Here is a 19689-nt window from a genome sequence, read left to right on the forward strand (position 1 = left end):
AATCAATAAATAAATGTTATTGGCTTATTGTCATATCCCAGTCCTGTGGCATCACTTTAGTAAAAGTCGAGGATTGCGGGTGTGCAAAGGCATGTATTTGTTGCTCAATATACAACATAAATGGTCATTTCATGTGCTAGGCTCAATTCGTATAGGGCAATAGGCACGCACATTGTACACCACGAGGCAAGAACGAACAATTAACGTGGAGCGGTTTGAAAAAGGCGAAGTTTGGATACACGTTACCTCAATCAATTATCTACTCTATTGTTCCATTTGCACTATATTACAGAGCTAATCGTGTGATATCTACGATCATAGAGCTGCCATTTTATCATCAGGAACTGGCACTGGGTCACACTAACGAATACTGACTTGCTGAGCAGTTGAATAAATCACGCACATTTAGCAGCGCTCTGTTCATCTTTGATATCCGACACAACTGAACCGACACAACTGCTCGATCGATCGACATCTAGTCACAATTCCTGATGGCGCCCTATTTCAACTCGACAGACTCGATCACAGCTGGTCGGATAGGTACCGACTCGGTGGGAGCTACAGACATATTCCATTCCTGACGGGCGACGCGCCGGAGGGCCCCGGTCGCAGTTTGTACCTCGCTCAGCAGGGCACGGGGCGGCACACGGAAATACTCGCGACTTCTACATCAAACGGGGCGGCAAATGTCGAGAGAGCACAGCTCAGCCGACTGACGTGGTACAGCAGTTGTAAGCCGCTTGTCTCTAAATCTAAAATGTGACATCTCGCGATCACATGTCACGGCATAAAACAGCTGACTGGTAAGCGTTCATCACGCCACACAAATCAATGACAATCTGTTCCTCACACAAATCAGCCCCGCACGTTTGATTCGATTTCAATTCGGCTTGATTCCCAAATCTTCACCAATGTTTCTGCAGCGACCAGCGCTGAGGCCACTTCCAGCATTACCCAGACTCCAAACCACACCTTTTCAGCTCACTACATCACACATCAGTCACATCACACATCACCATACCATCACACATCATGTTCATCGGCCGACATCTCGTGCAGGTCGTCCCCGTACGCCGACGGCTGGAGTCTCTGCACGTACAGAGGTTCCGCCGGCCGGGCGAGGGGGCGCGCCGACGGCCCGGTGCCGCGCGAGGTCACTGAGGTCATCTGCTGCGCGGCAGACGGCTCGTACCACCGCGCGGCACCCGGGGGCGCCGGCTGGGCGGGCCAGCCGCCGTGGTGTTGGTAGGAGGACGGCGGGTAGGGCGGCTGGGGGCCGCTGATCCGAGGGTCGGTGCCACCCTCCGCCGGCCAGCCCGTCACCGAGGCCTGCGAGAGGTTACTGCCGAGTCTCTGGTGTCGCGGCAGAGAGCCGGTGACCTCCGGCTGGGCGGCGAGCCGGCGCGGCAGGGTCACCGCCCCCGCCCCCGCCGCCGCGGGCGGCGCCGTGACGGAGGGCTCACAGAAGCGCGCCGGCGGCTGCGGCGGCTGCGGCGGGGGCGGGGGCGGCGCGGCGCGGTCCTGCGGCCACTCGTAGGCGCGCGGCAGGGCCAGCGAGGCGGGCCTGCCGACCGCCTCCAGTCGCTGCTGGGAGGCGCTCCGCTGCCGACTGGTGCGGAAACTCTCCCGCTCCCGGCTGCCCCGCGCTCCGCCCCCGCCGCCGCTCGGCAGCCACGCCGGGGCGTTCCAGTGGGATACCTGGCGTCGACTGCTCTCGTCTGGGAACCCGACGGTGACGGCGGGCACCCGAACCATGTGAGCGTCCTGCAGCCGTCGGATCTGCTCCAGCTGCTGCTGGCGGGTCTGACCCATCGGCAGAGGCCGTGGTTGCTGCTGCTGAGACTGCTGGTGCTGCTGAGACTGCTGAGGGAGCTGCTGCTGAGGGTGCTGGGGCTGATATTGAGGATGCTGAGAAGGCTGCTGAGGATGTTGTTGAGGATGCTGGTAGTGCTGCTGATGATGTGGTGGCGGAAGCTGTGTCGCCGGGTTTTGGAAGCCTGATCTCGACTGTGTTGACATCGAAGGCTGGTTGTGGTTAGGCACAGCTGTCTGGTACGCATGCATGACGGGGATTTGAGCGGATCGTAGCTGCCCTGGATCTTGAGGTCGACCCTGAGCTGGCATCTGCTGCGGCATCGGACCTGGGTACTGGTGCATCGGTGCTGACCGCTGCTGCATCGGCACCGGCTGCTGCTGCTGCTGGTGCTGTGCTGGATACTGCTGCATCTGCGCCGGCTGGTATTGCCTGCCCTGCTGCGGTGGCGCCATCTGCCTCGGCGGCAATCCCTGTGCCAGCCTCTCAGGTTGCATGTCAGCCGGCCTCACGGTCGCATACATCTGCTCGTGCCGCTGCGGGTACTCGCCCTGCGCCGGTGCTGTCCTCTGGTGGTGAGGCGCGGGCTCAGCTCGCGGTAGGTGCGGCGCCGACTGCTGCCGCAGCTGGCTGCCTGACTGGGGCGCCATCTGTGCCGGCTGAGCGGGCCGAGGCTGGAGGGGAGCAGAGTGCTGGCGGTGGAGCTGAGAGTGCTGGGAGCTGGGCGGGAGGGGCTGCTGCGGCCTCTGCTGGGGGAGGGGCTGCGGCGGCCGCTGCCAGTACGCCGGTTGCTGCTGCTGCTGCTGCTGGAGTTGCTGCTGGAGCTGCTGTTGCTGGAACTGCTGTCGGTTTATCTGCTCCTGCTGATGCTGGTAGTGACCGGTCGGCGGCTGCTGAATCACCACTCCTCTTACAGACGGTCGCCGGATGAATCCCCCGTCCTCCGCCGCCGCGTACCGCCGGCGCAGTCGCTCTGTCCGAGCTGCCTGTCCCTCCACAAATCCAGCCAGCTCCTCCTCAGGACAGGCTCCCTTGGAGGAGACCCGATCCTCCTGGCGCGCGGGCTGCTCCTCCTGGGCTCGGGGCTCCTCCTGAACAGCGGCCAGCGCTGGTCCGCTGAGAGGCGCTGGTCCGCTGAGCGGTGCTGGTCCGCTGAGAGGCGCTGGTCCATTTGTTGGAGCTGGTCCGCTGAGCTGAGCCGTGCTAACCGGCGCAGCTTTCACCACCGGTGAGGGAGGCTCATCCCTCAATGCATCCTCAATATCATCCAGAGAATACCCATCGTCCCCGGAGACCGGGGCAGGGGAGTCGGGCGGGGACGGGGAGTCGCGCTGCACTCCCGGGGACGGCTCCGGGGGTCCGACGGAGGGAGGGGAGCGCCGGGGAGGGCTGCCGCTGGGGGAGCGGTCCCAGGCGGGCGGGGACGAGCTGGCCGAGGAGCCGGACGAGGTGGCGGGACTCGCCGGGAAGTCGGAGCGGGTGCTGGAGGACAGCTTCCAGAAACGGTCCGAGGAGTGGGATAGAGCGGAGAGATCCGTGTCGCTCGAGGGCGATCCGGGCTCCGAGGGGTCCGATACGGAGTTACCGCTGGTGTTCAGAGGGCCCAGAGGAGACTTGACGAAACTGTCTGCCGAGATTTGAAGCCCAGAAACTCGGTCGTTCGGTGTTGCTTGTTGGTTGGGTTTCGATGGTTTTCGAGGAGAGTCGACTGCATCAGAGTCAGTCTCGTTGTCGTTGATCAGCACGGAAATGGGCCTCTCGGGCACGATCTCGCTAAATTTCGGAGAAACGGGCTCGGAGACGGAAACGGACAGTGCCTTGTTCGCCGGTACAGATGTCGCCACCGGCGCGGCAGGTCCCGAACGTCTTCCCTGCTCTGGGCTACTGTTTTCTGAGTCCGTACTCGAACCATCTTCTTTGATGACACGGAACGTGTGGGCCGTCTCCTCTGCCGTGCCGTCTTCGGCTGGAGGGGAGCTTCTCGGTTCAGGGGGTTTAGTAGGAGAGTCATCACTCCTGCCACTATCCCCTTCCACACTCTCTGTCACCAGATCTGGCAGGTTGTGTCGCCAGAACTGATGGTTGTCCTCCCTCGGCCCCGAGGTCGTCAGCGCCTTCAGACTATCCGTCAGCAGGGCGGTGACCAGTGTCTGCGGCGACGGCACCCTCTTCTGGTCAGAGTCCGAACCAGTAGTTTCCTCCCCATCCGCTGGTGGTGCTGTGTCCGTCACGGTCCTCTGCGCGGTCTCGTCATCACGGCGACCTGAAAAGGACAGAGAGACTCGGTCAGCGACCACGGCAGAGTGACTATCTCAGCGGGAACATCCGGTCTCGGCGCCACACCGCGCTGATACCATTAGGCTGCAAATGATCCGTAAAGACGCCACCAGTTCCGCCGTAAAAAGCGCCGACTGACGCGTGCGGCCGAGGTAAAAACTCGAACAGCGGATGAAACGATGAGTAAGCAGGCAGAATAGAGACCTGCCAGCTCACGAAGCGAGTCACCGCCGGAGCTCGGGATATTCGGATGAGAACTGAGCTCCGGTGACACAGCTCGTTTGATTGCTAAGGAATCCAGAAGAGATCATCGCTCATGACCGTTTTTGCTGTTAGTGTTTACAATCGGGCCCAGGCATTCCAATTAGTAAATAATTTAAGGAATAAAGGCAATAAATGAGAAGGTAACGATGAATTATGAAGTCATTCAGCTTAAAATATTCAGCGGGAATCTGCAGGATGGGCTGGAAGTGGACAATGATGCTGAATTCCGGAAACGGAAAACAAGAGAAAAGTAAAAGTTGTTTTGTCTGTAATTCTGGCTTCCGCATTCATTGTCACGGCATTATCGTGTTCCCTGGAATTCGTGCTGCATTGTGAAATATGAAGTAAAGCCGATGTTCCTGAGACATATCACATAGGCAGACAGTGGTGTGCTGCGAATAGCAAATACTGAGTCATTTTTCTTTATTTCTGAGAGATCATAACCGTATTGGATCGCAAGAGCTGTTGATAAGCGATAAACGATCGTTGCCGCACTCTATAAAGCTGCCCTTTTTTCTCAATTAGCCACGGAACTGTCGATCATGCTGGCCGTTCAGGAAATTCGCCCAGGCAAAATCGTGAACCATGGCTGCATACCAACCTATATGTAAAACAAAACAGCGCGGTCATAGCCTAGCCACCTATATTTGTGCACAACAAAAAACAACTAAATATATGTGCCGTGTCTTCAAAAGGCAAAGACGTGCGTCTATGCCATGGATCATCAATATGCAACTCAAAGTCGACGTAATTCCATATAAATGCAGCTGAGGACATCACATAAATGTCACAACCACCGCATTCAACCTTCACGAGTATGCACGACCCCATGGCATCACTGTCTCCCACAACTTCCCAGATCGGAAGCCAGCCGGTTTCACTATACCCGCACTGAATCATGGCAGTTACAACTCTGCCACACGCCGGGACGTCTACGCAGTACGTCCAGGGGCCGGAGGGGTTCTGGGAGGGGGGGGGGTGCTAAGGGAGGGGGTTGGACAGGTTTGTCTGCAGGGCGCGCCTGCCACATACCGGCGCGGCGGCGGTGACGGCCGGCCGTCCAGGTAAAACCCGTACGGCCTTCTGGGAACACATGTCACAGGTGGTATCGCGGCGCCGTCACGGGGCTTTAATACGGGTGCCGTCCCGCCGTGGTGGATGGGGTCCCGTCCCGCCGCGCCGGACGGGGTGCCGTCCGCGCTAGACCTGCAGGGACTCGACGACCGAGTAGCGGCGAGGGACGGCCGGTAGACAGTTTACGATGTGGAATGGCCACTCGGACAGACGTTAAACAAGGCGGATGAGATATATTAGCAGGGCAATAGATGATGCAGACAACGGTGCAATCACTGAGCCATTGGCATAAACATTGTCTTACTGAGATGTTTAATGTTAACGAGTTGGTATCTCTACCAGCAATTAGCATGCCAAGGAACTTATACGGGTACAACGTACAGACCTACCTTCTACTAATAACTAGATACCTGATTCATGAATCAAACACATTCGATGTAAGTTAATGGAGCTCCGCACCTTCAGAAGATCAGTAGAATCGACATAAGTCATTGGACATCACGGGTGGAGAATGTTTGAAAAAGTTACCCCGGCCGGCGACCGAAAGTCAGAAAGACGATGATGCTCAAATATTTGTCAACGGTTATCAACAAACCCCTATTCTGTGGCATAGAATAATGGATGTCTGCCGTTTGTACGTTTTTAGGGAAAACTGCTGCACGCAGGTGACGGAAGATTTCGTAATTGTAACAACAATTTTGCAACACGCCTTAAAATTTCGGACGCATGTCACCTAGTGCTAGCCGCTAGGTCAGGTCATCAGGTCAAATTTGCTGGATGATCGTGCTAAAAATGCCATCATGCCCTTTGCAAAGCTTATTCCGTGGAAGTTGCAACCTTCCCACACAAAACAAAATGTCAAATTTGACCGTTTTGACCCTCTTATTGATTTGAGCTCGCACCTGAAATATTATTCGCGACCGAGCCTTAAACGAGTAATCGAATGTTTTGTTTGCAGTGTTTAAGCTCCGTTATGTTCATGAACTGTGAGAAAAGTTGTCGGAGAACGCTAAACTCAGAGAAATTTGGCTTTTGATGATCTATTGTGATTTTATTTTTGAGCTTGCCTAAAACATGACCAGATTTCTCTGATCACGTTTGTCGCTCTTTCAAACGTCGTTTCGCTTCTCGCCTCGTAGCCCGGTAGCCGAGTTAGAAGGAGCGTGAAAAGCCCACCTCTCGACTCAACGTGTTACGATAAGGCCACCACCCTGGCGCGGTTAAGTTGGGGGAGCCTTGAGCCCCAGCAGCTCGTCCTTTTATCTTACTGATATTACCCTCGTCCTGTCTTGTGATGTTATTACAGTGCCATCTTACGATAACGGCCCTTAACCCTCGCCCGTAAACGGCGATCTGCCACCTTCGCCCATGCAGGGGGGGGGGGGGGTTGGTGCGACCCCCCCCTTGGCGTTTGAAAACGGAGCGTCGTAGAGCTTAGCGGAAAAGACCAACGGATTGCTCTCGCCGAGATCTCGCGATTGGTGGTATATTTTTTGGTCCTAGGTCAACATTTGACCTACTTTTGACCGGTCAAAGGTCAAATTTTCGGAAAAATAGACTTTTTTCAACTTTCCGCGGCGATTGCGGCAAAACGGTGGGAGATATCGACTTGAAACCTTCACTATCGTGTTCCTTGATCAATTCTCTATCGTTTGGTATGTATTTCGTTTCCCTAGCTCTAAAAATGGCGCGTTGGGAGCGCCGGAAGTCAGCAAGGTCACAGTCGGCGGCAGAAATTCGAAAAATCAAAATTTAAATTTTTGAAATCTGATTGTATTTTTGGATTTCGGAGGTCCATTTGCTCCCTATAGAAGATAATATTGCTGCATACTCCCATTGAGGTGACAAAAATTAGCAAAATAGTGGTTCGGGCGCTTTTCAAAAATAGTACCGGACGCTGTTCCTCTTGTGACGTCATAGCTCCGTGACCTGACCTGACCCGGTCAAGTTTCTTATACCATATGATAGCCAATACTTGCCCCAACATGCATGGGAAGTTTCATCACGATCCATCAACCGATGACCGTACCACCGGCAGGAAACCTCGGGCGTTGGCACTCAGTTTGTGAAAATCCGGCCGGAGGCTGTTCCCTTTGTGACGTCATAACTCCGTGACCTGACATGACCCGGTCAAATTTTTTTTTTATCAAAAGATGCGCAAGGTTTGCCCCATAAGGTACCCAAAATTTGGCGGCGCTGCGCGCCGCCGTTTTTGCACTATTTCCGAAAAGCCTCAGGGGGGGGGGGGCTGCACCAACCCCCCCCACATGGGCGAGGGTTAAATATGATTTACTTCTGTTTGATGAAACATGTCGGGCTCCGCGATGAAAAGATTTAAAAACATAGAAGCTTCAAAATGAAAATAAATTAAATTTTCAAGAACTTTTCAAGGTAGATAAGAATAATGAGAGACGCTTTTATAGATGGCAGTTTTTTTTTGTATGGAGACAGCTTTTAGGATTTACAAAAGTGGAAAAAGTTACCCCGGCCGCGCCGGGGTCGGCTGCAAGTTACTCCGGCCACGGCCGGGGTGGCCGGGGCAGGTTCTCCACCCATGTTGGACATATAGGTATATCTAACAGCGACCGTTCGGTTTTACAACGTTTGTATACCTGCGACCCTAATATACGGCCTTGCCTGCGACCCCGCATAGACGGCTCAGAGAGGCAGACGTCGGAGGAGGGTACTTACAACGCAATATAGACGTGGGCCCCGCACATTCCGTACCTACGTAAGACGTCAAGGAATGTCTACTCGAGATCGAATCACCTGTTTCAATGAAAGGGGCCTCATGGGGCTTACGGGATGTTCTATTCATGCAGGGTTTGATGACGAAAATGTGTGAAAAGTGGGACAAGGTAACCGCTAAATCTATTTGATTTGCACTTCGTAAGAAAGTTTCTTTTCAAATGCCCACAAGAAGAAATAAGTCAACGGATCTCATACTGGGCATTATTTAATAATTCGTCAACAAGTCCCACTGAGAACATACGAATGTATTTGAAAGATATAGGCATGACATTCTTCCATCAAAACCTTGCATGCAATAGTCGTCATTTCATTGGTCGATTTAGTGGGAAAACAACTAGAGATTGGGCCATTTAATACTTTATCACGATTACACCCCAATTCGCGTTACCGTCACGCCCTTTCAACAGACCCCAATCCGACAACAGAAACCAATCCGACTAAACAAATACCACGATCTAAACAATATAAATCGCATCCAGACGTCACGAAACACCGGTACTCCACTTTCCTTTTCCTGTCACGGGATGTTCAATATAGCAACATCCCAGGTGGGGCCCGTAACAATAGCACGGAACATTGTTGTGTGACAAAAGTAACAGTGTCGGGCCCGTTTGCCAGGGGGAGCGACTTAGGGATGAGCACGCGGCATCTCAGAAGGGGCACACCCACTAACGGTACTGTTCACAGGTGCATCGTGAGTCGTGACATATGGACAGAGAACGAGGTCCCGGATCGGTTCAGTTATGTCGAGGTCTGTCTACAGAACAAATGCGGCATATAACGGGACGAAAGTGCGACCAGCAGAGGTAAAAACATGGAGGACAGGCCTGCCTTTTATGACAGTAAGGGCCCAGCAGTATGTAGCTGAGGAATGCCAGAAATGGCATTTCCTAAATGCGGACTGAATGCTAGTTTCACTTTCGCTGCTGGCCTGTCGGCTGTCAGAGATTAGCTTCCAGAGCGCAGCTGGCGAATAAAACCTCAACGGCATTGCCCGTAACGCTATTTTCGTAAATCCATGCAGCTTTTACTTAAATGAGCTATGCTTAGTACCGCTTCAAAGTTGCTACAACACCGATGCTCGAGAGGATATCGGTAGGTATGTATAAATATCACCGATGACAATTAAACGGCAAGGAAGTTTTCATTCAAATCAGCAGCACTTTCAGACAAGATAGTGTTCTGTACCCACAACTATCACGTTCGTAGCAATGCATTTGTGGTTTTTTAATGAGCAGGTTCTCTTCATACAAAGCGCTACTCATCGCCAGCAACTGACGCAAGTGACCGCAATAATTTTCCGCACTCCTGTGTTTCCACAAATCCCACATTATTTCCACACAGCTATTCTCAGCTCCAGACCTCCAACGCAACATAACGCGAAGCTTTTCGCTCGTCCACAATGTTCTCGATTCTTACGTCGCCTCTCCATTCGCAGACCTTCACGCTCGTTTACCCCTGTTCGCTGTTTATCAGATGACGTAATACGTGCCTGTCTGCTCTCCTCGGGCCAAAGCATGCATTCCACATCTCGATGAAATCACTTCTCCGACCGTGAAGTATAATGAGAATGACCAGTCGGAGACCTACACAGTACGCAACTTATCTCGTCTAAAATGCACAATGGGAAGAGAAAAAGAGGCGAAACCATCGATGTTCATCGATGTTCCACTTTATTCCACTTGAATGGAAAAAAATGCTGGATTACAGCGAGGTGTCACCAGCCAAAGAGCTTGAAAATACGTGATGATCGAAACCATAACCCCTCCCCGCTGTCTCTGTGTCTAGCTGTGATACTGACTCGGTGAGACGGACCGATTGTTCTGACCTACCCCTAAAAAAATTCCTCAGACGAGGCCCCATGGTTCCGTACCGCCGCCCGGCGTCGCGACGCCACCCCAATTGAGCACGTTCCACTAGCGCCGGCCGCTGGTATTTCGACCTATTACTGGCTGTAATTCGAGCGTATCGGCCGTAATTTCGATAGCTCGCGCGATACCGGACGCGACAGCGGCTGTGGCGGCGCGGCTGCGGCGATTGAGGAGCGGCGGCGACATACTGGCGGGCGGCGGCCAGCGCGCCGCAGAGGCACGTCTCAATCTGTTCGGCTAGCTGAGGCAACGGTACCTGACCTCCGTGGTGAACCGAAACATGGAGACTTCAGACGGACGCACGAATGTGACATTCAATGAGGACTAATGATATAGATTGAGTAAGTGGTTTGAGTTACTTGAATAGCGATGGAACGTATAAACACAAAGTCAGACCATCATGCAACACAAAGCTCAGACCAATGATCCCTCGAAATGATCAGTCGATGACCACTCGAATCAGCAATCATCTATCAGATATACCTAAAATGACTCAGTCCGATATCAGGGTTCCCAAACCAAAGCCAGGAAGCCAGATAGCCGGGCAACGGTCGACATAGAGCTTTGCAGTTATTCAGCGGCTAACCCGTGCCATACTGAGAGAGAGAGAGAGAGAGAGAGGAGAGAGAGAGAGAGAGAGAGAGAGAGAGAGAGAGAGAGCGAGAGAGAGAGAGAGAGAGAGAGAGAGAGAGAGAGAGAGGAGAGGAGAGGAGAGAGAAGAGGAGAGACGAGAGAGAAGAGGAGAGAGAGAGAGAGAGGGGCGAGAGAGAGAGAGGAGAGAGCGAGAGAGAGAGAGGAGAGAGAGAGATGGAGAGAGAGAGGGAGAGAAGGAGAGAAGAGAGAGAGAGAGAGAGAGGGAGGAGAGGAGAGGAGAGAGAGGAGAGAGAGAGAGGGAGAGAGGAGAGAGGAGGAGAGAGAGAAGAGAGAGGAGAGAGAGAGAGGAGGAGAGAGAAGAGAGAGAGAGAGAGGGAGACAGAGAGAGAACGCGTCATCCTCTCTCCTCAGCCACAGCCGAGCGGGCGAGTGACACGCCTTACGACGGCACCTTTCACAACAAACGCAGTGATGTGCGGAGACTGTGCAGTGTGTCTGAGAGCGGTGCAGCGGTGATACTCAGAGACACGCAGTGATATACTCGGGAGACACGCCACCAGACCGCCATCCGTGTGGGAACCTGCGGTCAGTGCCGCTCACCGTACGTCGGTAGCTCAGCGCCCGATGGCTGTGCTGAGAAGTCGAGCGGCACTGTTTTCCACGTGCACTACTGTTCGCTGAAGCGGTCATTTTTATCTCGGAGGCAGAGTAAGCTTCCCCGGCTGACTGACATGCTAAGCGCGGCTGGGAGCGCTCAGCTGCCCCGGGAAGTGGACGAGTCTGGTCCACTGTGGACCAGTCTGGGGCTTACGAGTCGCTCGGGGCGGGCGCAGGTGGCAAATGGTTCTTCACACGGTCATGGTGCGGGAGTCGGGCAGAGTTGGACGTTGGACAGTCCAGAGATGCAGGTGGTTGGCCGTCAGTCGCTACTCATTTAGGAAATTCCCTTTGACGGATAAACTGTGCATAAGTCACGAGCATCCGTTTCAGTCAACATCGACTGTATTTCGGGTTTATCCGCATTTGATATCAAACTCACAGCCGATCGCAAAACGATGCGAAGCAAAAATTAACCCTCCACGTGTTGCGGAAAAGTCGGCCGTTCGAGGGCTTGCGATAAACGCTCGCCGCATCCGCAAGCCTTTCCACTGTTGAAAGCGAAGTGTGCACCGATTAGGACAAATGGCGCCTTTGTCGATAAGCGTCCAACCTGCATATCGACAAAGGCCGCATACAAGGGCGGATCGGGCGGCATCCGCTCAACACGACCCTCACAACTTGCATGTTTACGCGAGCCTTGACCTGACCGTAATCGCATACCGAGAGAGTAGAGTCTCAGCGCCTCCAGCCGGGCAGATGAGCCAGCTGTTGGTGACGTCATAAGACGCGTGTTGGTACGGAGAATCAGCTGTCGATCAGCCCACAAATGTAATTGGACGCGGCCGTTTTTACCGTGGATCTATCACCTCGTGGCACCGAGATAACGAGCTGATCGAGTGGACGGGCCGATCGGAGGGCTCTCCATCCCGTGGTGTCATCGGCAGCCGAGGTAGGTACCGTAAAAACAGACGAAAGTGCCGACGCTCGGTACCCACTGTTTGGTGTTTGAACGTCTGAGGTAAAGTGAGCAAGCCGCCGCATTCCGAGGCATTCCCTGCAAAATGGACGCGACTACAAAATAGCCCGGCTTAGCAGAGAACCGTTATAAGACAATTTCGTCCGAGATATTATGCTGTGTTCTATTATTTAAGCTCTTCTCTGCTGTCAGTGAGCAGCACGAAAATAAATTCAACTCCACCGACGTTCCGTATCAAGGAAAGGTCACACAGAGGTGATCGGTATAAAAAACGGCACAGACGAGCCCTTGTATCAGTATCTTCAAGGCAACTCCATGGCTTATCATGAGCTCCGGTTAGTGCAATGATAGCTAAGTACGGGTGGATTACGCTGTGGCCACGTCCTCAGTCCGATAGGGACACTTCGATAGATGTGCACTATTTTCCCAAGTTGAAAGTCAGCCGATATCGTTGATCGAGTCCTTATAAAGTAAATCAACAGGCGAAGTCCATGGATCACCAGGTACACACTTCACAGGTTGGCGATTTAAAATCAATGTCTCCACTGCTGGTTTTACGGGGGCCACTGATGGAGGAACGCTGGCAATTTTCCGGTGCAGACCCGTGAATGATTGAATCCCACCGAAGTTCCGCACTCTGAGCTAATAAATAGCACCTGTCATCTTCCTTCCGCAGAAAACAAATGACGTGGTGGGGAGATTGGGGACTGGGGAGAGTGTGAGAGGGAGGAGAGAGTGGGATGGCCGGGGGTCGGTGTTCCATCATCACTGACCACTCTGAACGGTCTCACCACTGACCGGTCTGAACGGTCTGACCAGTTCACGGCTGACGGCGCGGCAAACAATGGCGCACCCGAGACGCGGCGGCGCACCGGACGGAACTGCACTGACCGCCCCTCCCCACCCCTCCCCGGCCCTCCCTCTCCGAGCATCACTGCCGGCCCATGGCTATCCGGAACATCACACAGACCCACCCACAGTCGGCACACACCGGAAAATTGCACGAGGGGGTGATCAGAGGGGTGCGCATATAAAAGAACTAAAACGCAGCCGCAGGATTGCCGGACACGAGAGAAATCCATGTTCCATTGTACCAAACCGACCATGCTCCTAATGACAATTCCGGGTGATCATTTGGGAATGAGATAAAGTAAGTGGCACGTGCAGATGTATTCAATAGCACACCAGACAGAAGACACGTCATTAGACTCGTCATCGTGGGACATTTTGTACTGCACACTATTATACACCTGCAAGCCACTGTTCATCTACAGCAGGTGCTCAAAGTGGCCACCCCCTTCTGAGCGGCACAGCTCAGCCCGACGGCGTGTGTGACGCGCCATCTTTCGCAGCTGCTCTTCGTCCATGTTGCGGGCGAAGTCCTCAACCAGTTCCTTCAGCTGTTCCAGCGTTTGGGGCTCGCTGCGCACGATCTGAGCCGTCACCAATGACCAGAAACAAAAGTCCAGACAAGACAGGGGGACTGTACGGCGGCCATCGGTGTTCACTGTTCCGGGAGATGACGCGGCCGCCGAACTTCGAGTGGAGGAAGTCCATCACGGGAGCAGTGACGTGCGGCGGCGCGCCGTCCTGCTGGAACCAGTACTGGTGGCGCGTCGCCCGAGCCCTCACCGCAGGCCACACCACCGTCTGCAGCATCTCCAGGTAGGCGTCGCTGTTGACGGAGCCAGTGAACCAGTGAACTGGCAGGCACTTCCCATCCACCACGCCCACCCACGCCATCACCTTCTGCCCCTGGGCCCTTGCATGGCACGAGCTTGTTCGGATTCTGGCGACCAGCACACGGTGTTCTTCTTGTTTGGAGACGGATGCAGAACAAACCACTTTTCGTCACTCCAAAGTACACGCTCAAACCACTCCTCATCATGGGTTAGCCAGAATTCACAGGAGTCCATCCTGGCCATCCGCGTCATCTCCCGGAACAGTGAACACCGATGGCCGCCGTACAGTCCCGACCTGTCTTGTCTGGACTTTTGTTTCTGGTCATTGGTGACGGCTCAGATCGTGCGCAGCGAGCCCCAAACGCTGGAACAGCTGAAGGAACTGGTTGAGGACTTCGCCTGCAACATGGACGAAGAGCAGCTGCGAAAGATGGCGCGTCACACACGCCGTCGGGCTGAGCTGTGCCGCTCAGAAGGGGGTGGCCACTTTGAGCACCTGCTGTAGATGAACAGTGGCTTGCAGGTGTATAATAGTGTGCAGTACAAAATGTCCCACGATGACGAGTCTAATGACGTGTCTTCTGTCTGGTGTGCTATTGAATACACATCTGCACGTGCCACTTACTTTATCTCATTCCCAAATGATCACCCGGTAATAGAAAAACCCGACGCTATGTGAAATGTGATTCTGGGTTTAGGCAAAAGCATCCGTTTAATAAAAGTGCAACATTAAATTAATTTATCATAATGTTAATCGCGCCTACCGTACGTAAATGTTCTATACCTATCCTGCATTAATTGTGTAATCAAAATAGCCAAAATTCAAACAATTTATCCTAAAATGTTACAAATCTCAGCTATGCGGGCAAGTGCTGAGGTTACTGAACTCATGAAACTGAAGCATATTTCACGAAACTACCCAATTATTCCCAGAAACGGGATCGGCCAGGAGCCGATCTGAGATCGTTCCTGCAATCCCCATTATCTCCAGCACGCCTGGCCGAGATCGTGACAACGCGGCAGGAAGCCGTCGTCACCGTAAACTGACGCCGTTCAGCCGAAAATCGCCGGATTATTCACCGCTAGCCGTATCCCTGATGACGTCACAGTGTTTGGTGGCCATATGACGCATATTTGGCCATCGATTGCGCTCCAATCACGGAGCGTGCCGTTCTGCGTCACAAAGACAAAGGCTGCGCATCAGTTGCGATTGGTTGCGCCGTGTCAGTGACGTCATCAGGGCAAGGTTATCAGGTTCGTCATGCGACCGGAGGTGCGTCGTGACGGCGATGGGACGGTTTCTGACCCGCTTCATGGGAAGGTTTCTGACACGGTTCACGGTCGCAAGCCGCTCAAACTGAGCTCAGTTCTGCTAAACGACAGCTTGTAATGCGTACAGGCTCTGCGTAGTTTGGCCCAGTGTGGTCGCATTTACCTTTACGTTTAAGAGAATCAGTAAAAAAAAAAAAAAAACAGAGACGAAAACTCATTATCTCACAAGTCAAATAAATAACAACATGTGCAGTGTGCACATTGATTGTGACGATCCTTATCGCATTCACAGTGGCAACACCAAGGCCGCTCCTCTCAGCTCGTAAAATATATACCTCCTAATAACCTCTAATAACATTTCACTTTTGGCAGCCCCGACACCGATTTTTCAACATTTCCCCAGCCTACAACTCGTAATGAGGTTGATCAAGGCTGATTAACATTGCGCGGTTCTCAATATTCGGAGAATATATGACGCAGCGCGCATTCCACCGGCCTGATTGACGCTCACGCAACTCTCAATCCGACGGGGTGCGGTGAGTCCTGCTCGGCAGCCGCGCCAGCGGATGTTGTTGCACACGCAAAACCGCCGAGCAAAGCTATCATCATGCAAACACCTTTCCGAACGTTTGGCATGTTCATTGGGCAATACATCGGGTGACGCAAGCGCGTATTATTTCATTGTGATTCACTACTGACGAGCTGGCTGTTTTGAATCTCGCCGTAATGCGTGCCTCGAGCAGCTTGGATGGGTTGGCGGGTGAGGGAACTCCTTTCGCTCGTGAGTGGCTGAGAGGCCCGTGCCGTCCGCGGGAAATTGAAACAAATTGGTGGAGAGCGTGTGAACGAGAGTATGAAGCCCTGGCCGCCGCGTCAGAGCCACTTGTTTCAGCGCGTGGAATGGCCGTGTGATGCTCTCGCGCGCTCCTCACGAGTCCGACAGCCCGCAGCCGAGGCGATCCTAGCGCGGCTCAGAGCCCGAGATAGAACACCGGGCCATGGTTACCCAACATTCCCGTCAAATTCCGCAGCCTCGGCGACCACAAGCCGGTTTTCTGGCGATGGCTGTCGCCGCTAAATCCGCCGGACAGGAAACGAGCCGAGCTCCGGCATTACAGAAATAGTTTCATCTTCCAGTCGGCTGAGCAGCTAATCCGTTTCCATGGAAACGACTCTAATTGAAAGTGAGAACAAAACGCCATCTCTGTTGGCCGCTGCTGATAAGGAACTACAAGAAGGCACACACAGGAAAATGGATTCGATAGCGTGGTCAAACACGAGCTGCGAGACGACAATGTCCCCGATAGACGTGAGTCAATGACGATTGCGCATTGAAATTCCAACTGCAGCCTGCCGTCCAAATTCAGAGAACTTCCACCCAACCTTTGCAGATAAATTTCCGGCCCGGTGCGATATGCTATCTGCTCCAAATACCAGCTCGGTTTCGTTTTTACCTGTTGCAGGTTAGGGAGTATATTCGGCCTCAATCCGATACTACAATGGCCGGCCGGGTACGCTCGGTTCGGTGTGGTCACCGCTGCGGGTGCTGCAGGAATGTGAGTTATGTGGTGGCCGGGGAGCTGGGGCTCGACTGTGATACCTGATAACTGGCAGTGCCAGGAATTTCCCTGAGCTGGCTGGCCGGGGCTCGGACAATGTGCTCTGGACACTGTTACCTGTGCAATGTGCAGTGTGAGCAGATCGTGCACACAGCCTGCGGCAGGTAACCGTTCGAGCATTTGGGACAATATAAACACTTATCTCAAAAAAGATAAAAAAAATCTAATGACGACGACCAAGACCTTCTCGGAGGTGCATGCAATATAAATGGACAAACAAGCATACGCACCTACATAATGAAAATATCAACAAAACCATAACCCATCGGCCAACTTTAAAAAAAAAAATGTGGTAATGTGGTAATGAGTGCCGAGTGGTATATGTATGTGGTAATGTGCGAGAGCCGAGATAATTGATATTCATCTCCGTACCTAGGTCTCACCGATAATGCTCAGTGCTCACGCCACGACCATTTCAGTGACGCATCTCGGGTGTTGTGCAAGCCGCGCAACGAGAATCAGATACTGAATTTAACATGAACCGACGACGCATGCATCGAGCATGCTTGCGTGCCAGGTATTGCTTACGCAGTTTCAAACACAATATGACGAATGGAATGCGCAGTTTATAACTAACCACAGATATGTTGCACACAATAACACGTGAAAGTACGAGGAATCCAATAACACGGAGGAATCCACGGGGTATTTAACGTAAAGAAAGAGCATCCCATGAGCTGTTAAAAATTTATTATTGACCTATTTAGCTATATCTAAACGGCAATTCCACCTTTCAAAAAGCGAAAAACGTTACCCTTTGGGAAAGCTTTAGATGCTCAACCATCAGCTTAAAAGCAGCAAGAAAACAAAACAAAAACAAAAACAAACAAAAAACAAAAAAACAATATTACTTCGTATGCACACTTGTTCAAATATACTCCATTATAGTTTCCTGTATCGGCCCGCTGTGTAACATACAACCCTCTCTATAAGAGCCACTTTCGGTGTCGCTGTCGATTTCGATCCATGTCTACCCGTTGAAGCGGCCGTGCCAGGAAAAATGCCAGCGCGCTCGCGCCGCGCGCGACTGGAGGTCACCGTAGCCTTGGACATCACGGCACCTCTGCAAACCCGTTCCGCGCCGGCCAGCCGGCCTATACGGCCCAACCTGCTCCGACATTCAGACACCTCATGTGTCGGAGCGGCGCGACAGGCATGCTGTCGGCCTATTCCCTGTCGAAATGACTAAACGATGATAAAATTCCTGCCGGGGCGGCGGGCCTGTGCCATGGCAAATCGGTACCGTTACGTGGCCTTATAAGTGGCAGGAGCGGTAATGCAGAAAGGGCGACTTTCACGGACCGACAGCGGAGGGGTGTGTCCGGCACTGAGACGGATGTCAGGACAGAATGTGATGACATATGGATGATAATCCGATAACGGCACAAGACAAATGGTGATGTGTTAGCATTGGACACGGGGAGAAATCAGAGCGGTACCGAACTAGTGCAGGCGACGGGAGGTTTGTGTTTTGTTCGATCACTATGTTTGGATGTGCTGTACTCGCAAGCATGATGTAAGGACTAAGGTGATGTGGGCTTATTGCTGAATATGGGCTGGCTTATTCAGACAATACAGAAGCAGAATATGAGGCAGGTTACATTTGCATCGGACCATGTCGCACTCACGTCCTTTTTATTCACCTGAGTAGGTATCATGACTGACAATTTTAGTGAAAACTTTCGAAGCACTGGGAAGAAAAACCACCACAAAGGAATTGATAGCATTAAAGCCGCATTACTTATATAGAAGAAACCCTGAATGCACACGCTCCATTTCCTACTGATGGCTGATATATGTACATGAAGTATTGTCTGGAACAAAGGGTCAAGGATGGTAATAAAAATACAGGTTAGCGGTAATCGCATGCGAGGCGATTATATTCCATAACAATGCGTATCCATCCAGCCCTGATAATAATACAGCCTACAGGTACCATGTCGTCATTTTTTGGACCTTCAATGTTAATTAAAACAAAACGGCGAACAGCTGCAGAACGTTCAGTTTACTGTGGTAACTGTACTACCATATATGCACATAGTCGTCACAAGCACTGGAATTTACCTACAGACAAATGGCAAGTAGTCTTATGAAAGAATAAAATGCAGGATGTAGTCCTTATGTGTGTTTTTACAACAAATAAACAATCAACGCGTAGAAACTTTCATGCAGATTAACCAAATGAACTTCAATTTTTAACCCCAAACGACCGAATTAATTGGAAGACGCTATGGTGCAGCCCGACACAGACGTCTATAGGGTCCATGCCAGTCTGAGTACACCTGAAACACGCACTTTTTCACCGCCAGCTTTGAAACCCGGAACACCCGGGCCCGATCCGTATCTGACCCAGTCTTAGTCGGCACACCTGTGCCCCCCCCCCCCCCATCCCTTCTGCAGCTGACAGTGTCCCCAGCGCAGTGCACACTGCAGAGTGTCATGCGTGTTCGCAGACCAGCCGCGTTCTGCACAGATGCTGGGCACGGAACAATGCAGGAGCCGTAGCTGGGTCGGTGTCTGTATAATCCGACAACCACACAACAGAGGAAGGGAGAGGGTTAAGGACGGTTGGGAAGAGAGCAAAGATCGATGTGGGGTACACGTAAAACGAAAAAGTGAATGGCGGCTATTTTACCACAAATTGGAAAACAAACTGCATTGCAATATTTCCCATCTGTTGTTTGCAATTTTACTCGCTTCCAACGTTAGTAAGTGCAGTTATACTGAAACACGCTTGCATTTCACACGTGCCACACCTTGGCCAAAGAAAAAAACAACAACAAAGATTCACTTAAAAACATGACATGTCAGTTGTAAAGAACACGCTACTAGCTCGCTTTCCAGGAACTCAATGCCACGTTGCATCTCTTCGAACCGTCAGGATACGGAAATTTCG

The 19689-nt window shown here is 52.5% G+C and overlaps 1 protein-coding gene across 1 annotated transcript in view; it reads right to left on the reverse strand.

The window, feature by feature from the left end:
- Positions 1–72: 72 nt before the first annotated feature.
- LOC122366989 (CRACD-like protein) overlaps positions 73–19689 on the reverse strand; it is a 33249-nt gene continuing 13632 nt past the window's right edge. The window contains exon 2 of the mRNA XM_043339724.1: positions 73–4076. Within this exon, the coding sequence (XP_043195659.1) occupies positions 1024–4076 (3053 nt within the window). The 3' untranslated portion in view covers positions 73–1023. The remainder of the gene's footprint in view (positions 4077–19689) is intronic.

The sequence above is a fragment of the Amphibalanus amphitrite genome, unplaced genomic scaffold (assembly GCF_019059575.1).
Source record: "Amphibalanus amphitrite isolate SeventyFive unplaced genomic scaffold, NRLGWU_Aamphi_draft 000843F_arrow, whole genome shotgun sequence".
NCBI classification, from domain to species: Eukaryota; Metazoa; Arthropoda; class Thecostraca; order Balanomorpha; family Balanidae; genus Amphibalanus; species Amphibalanus amphitrite.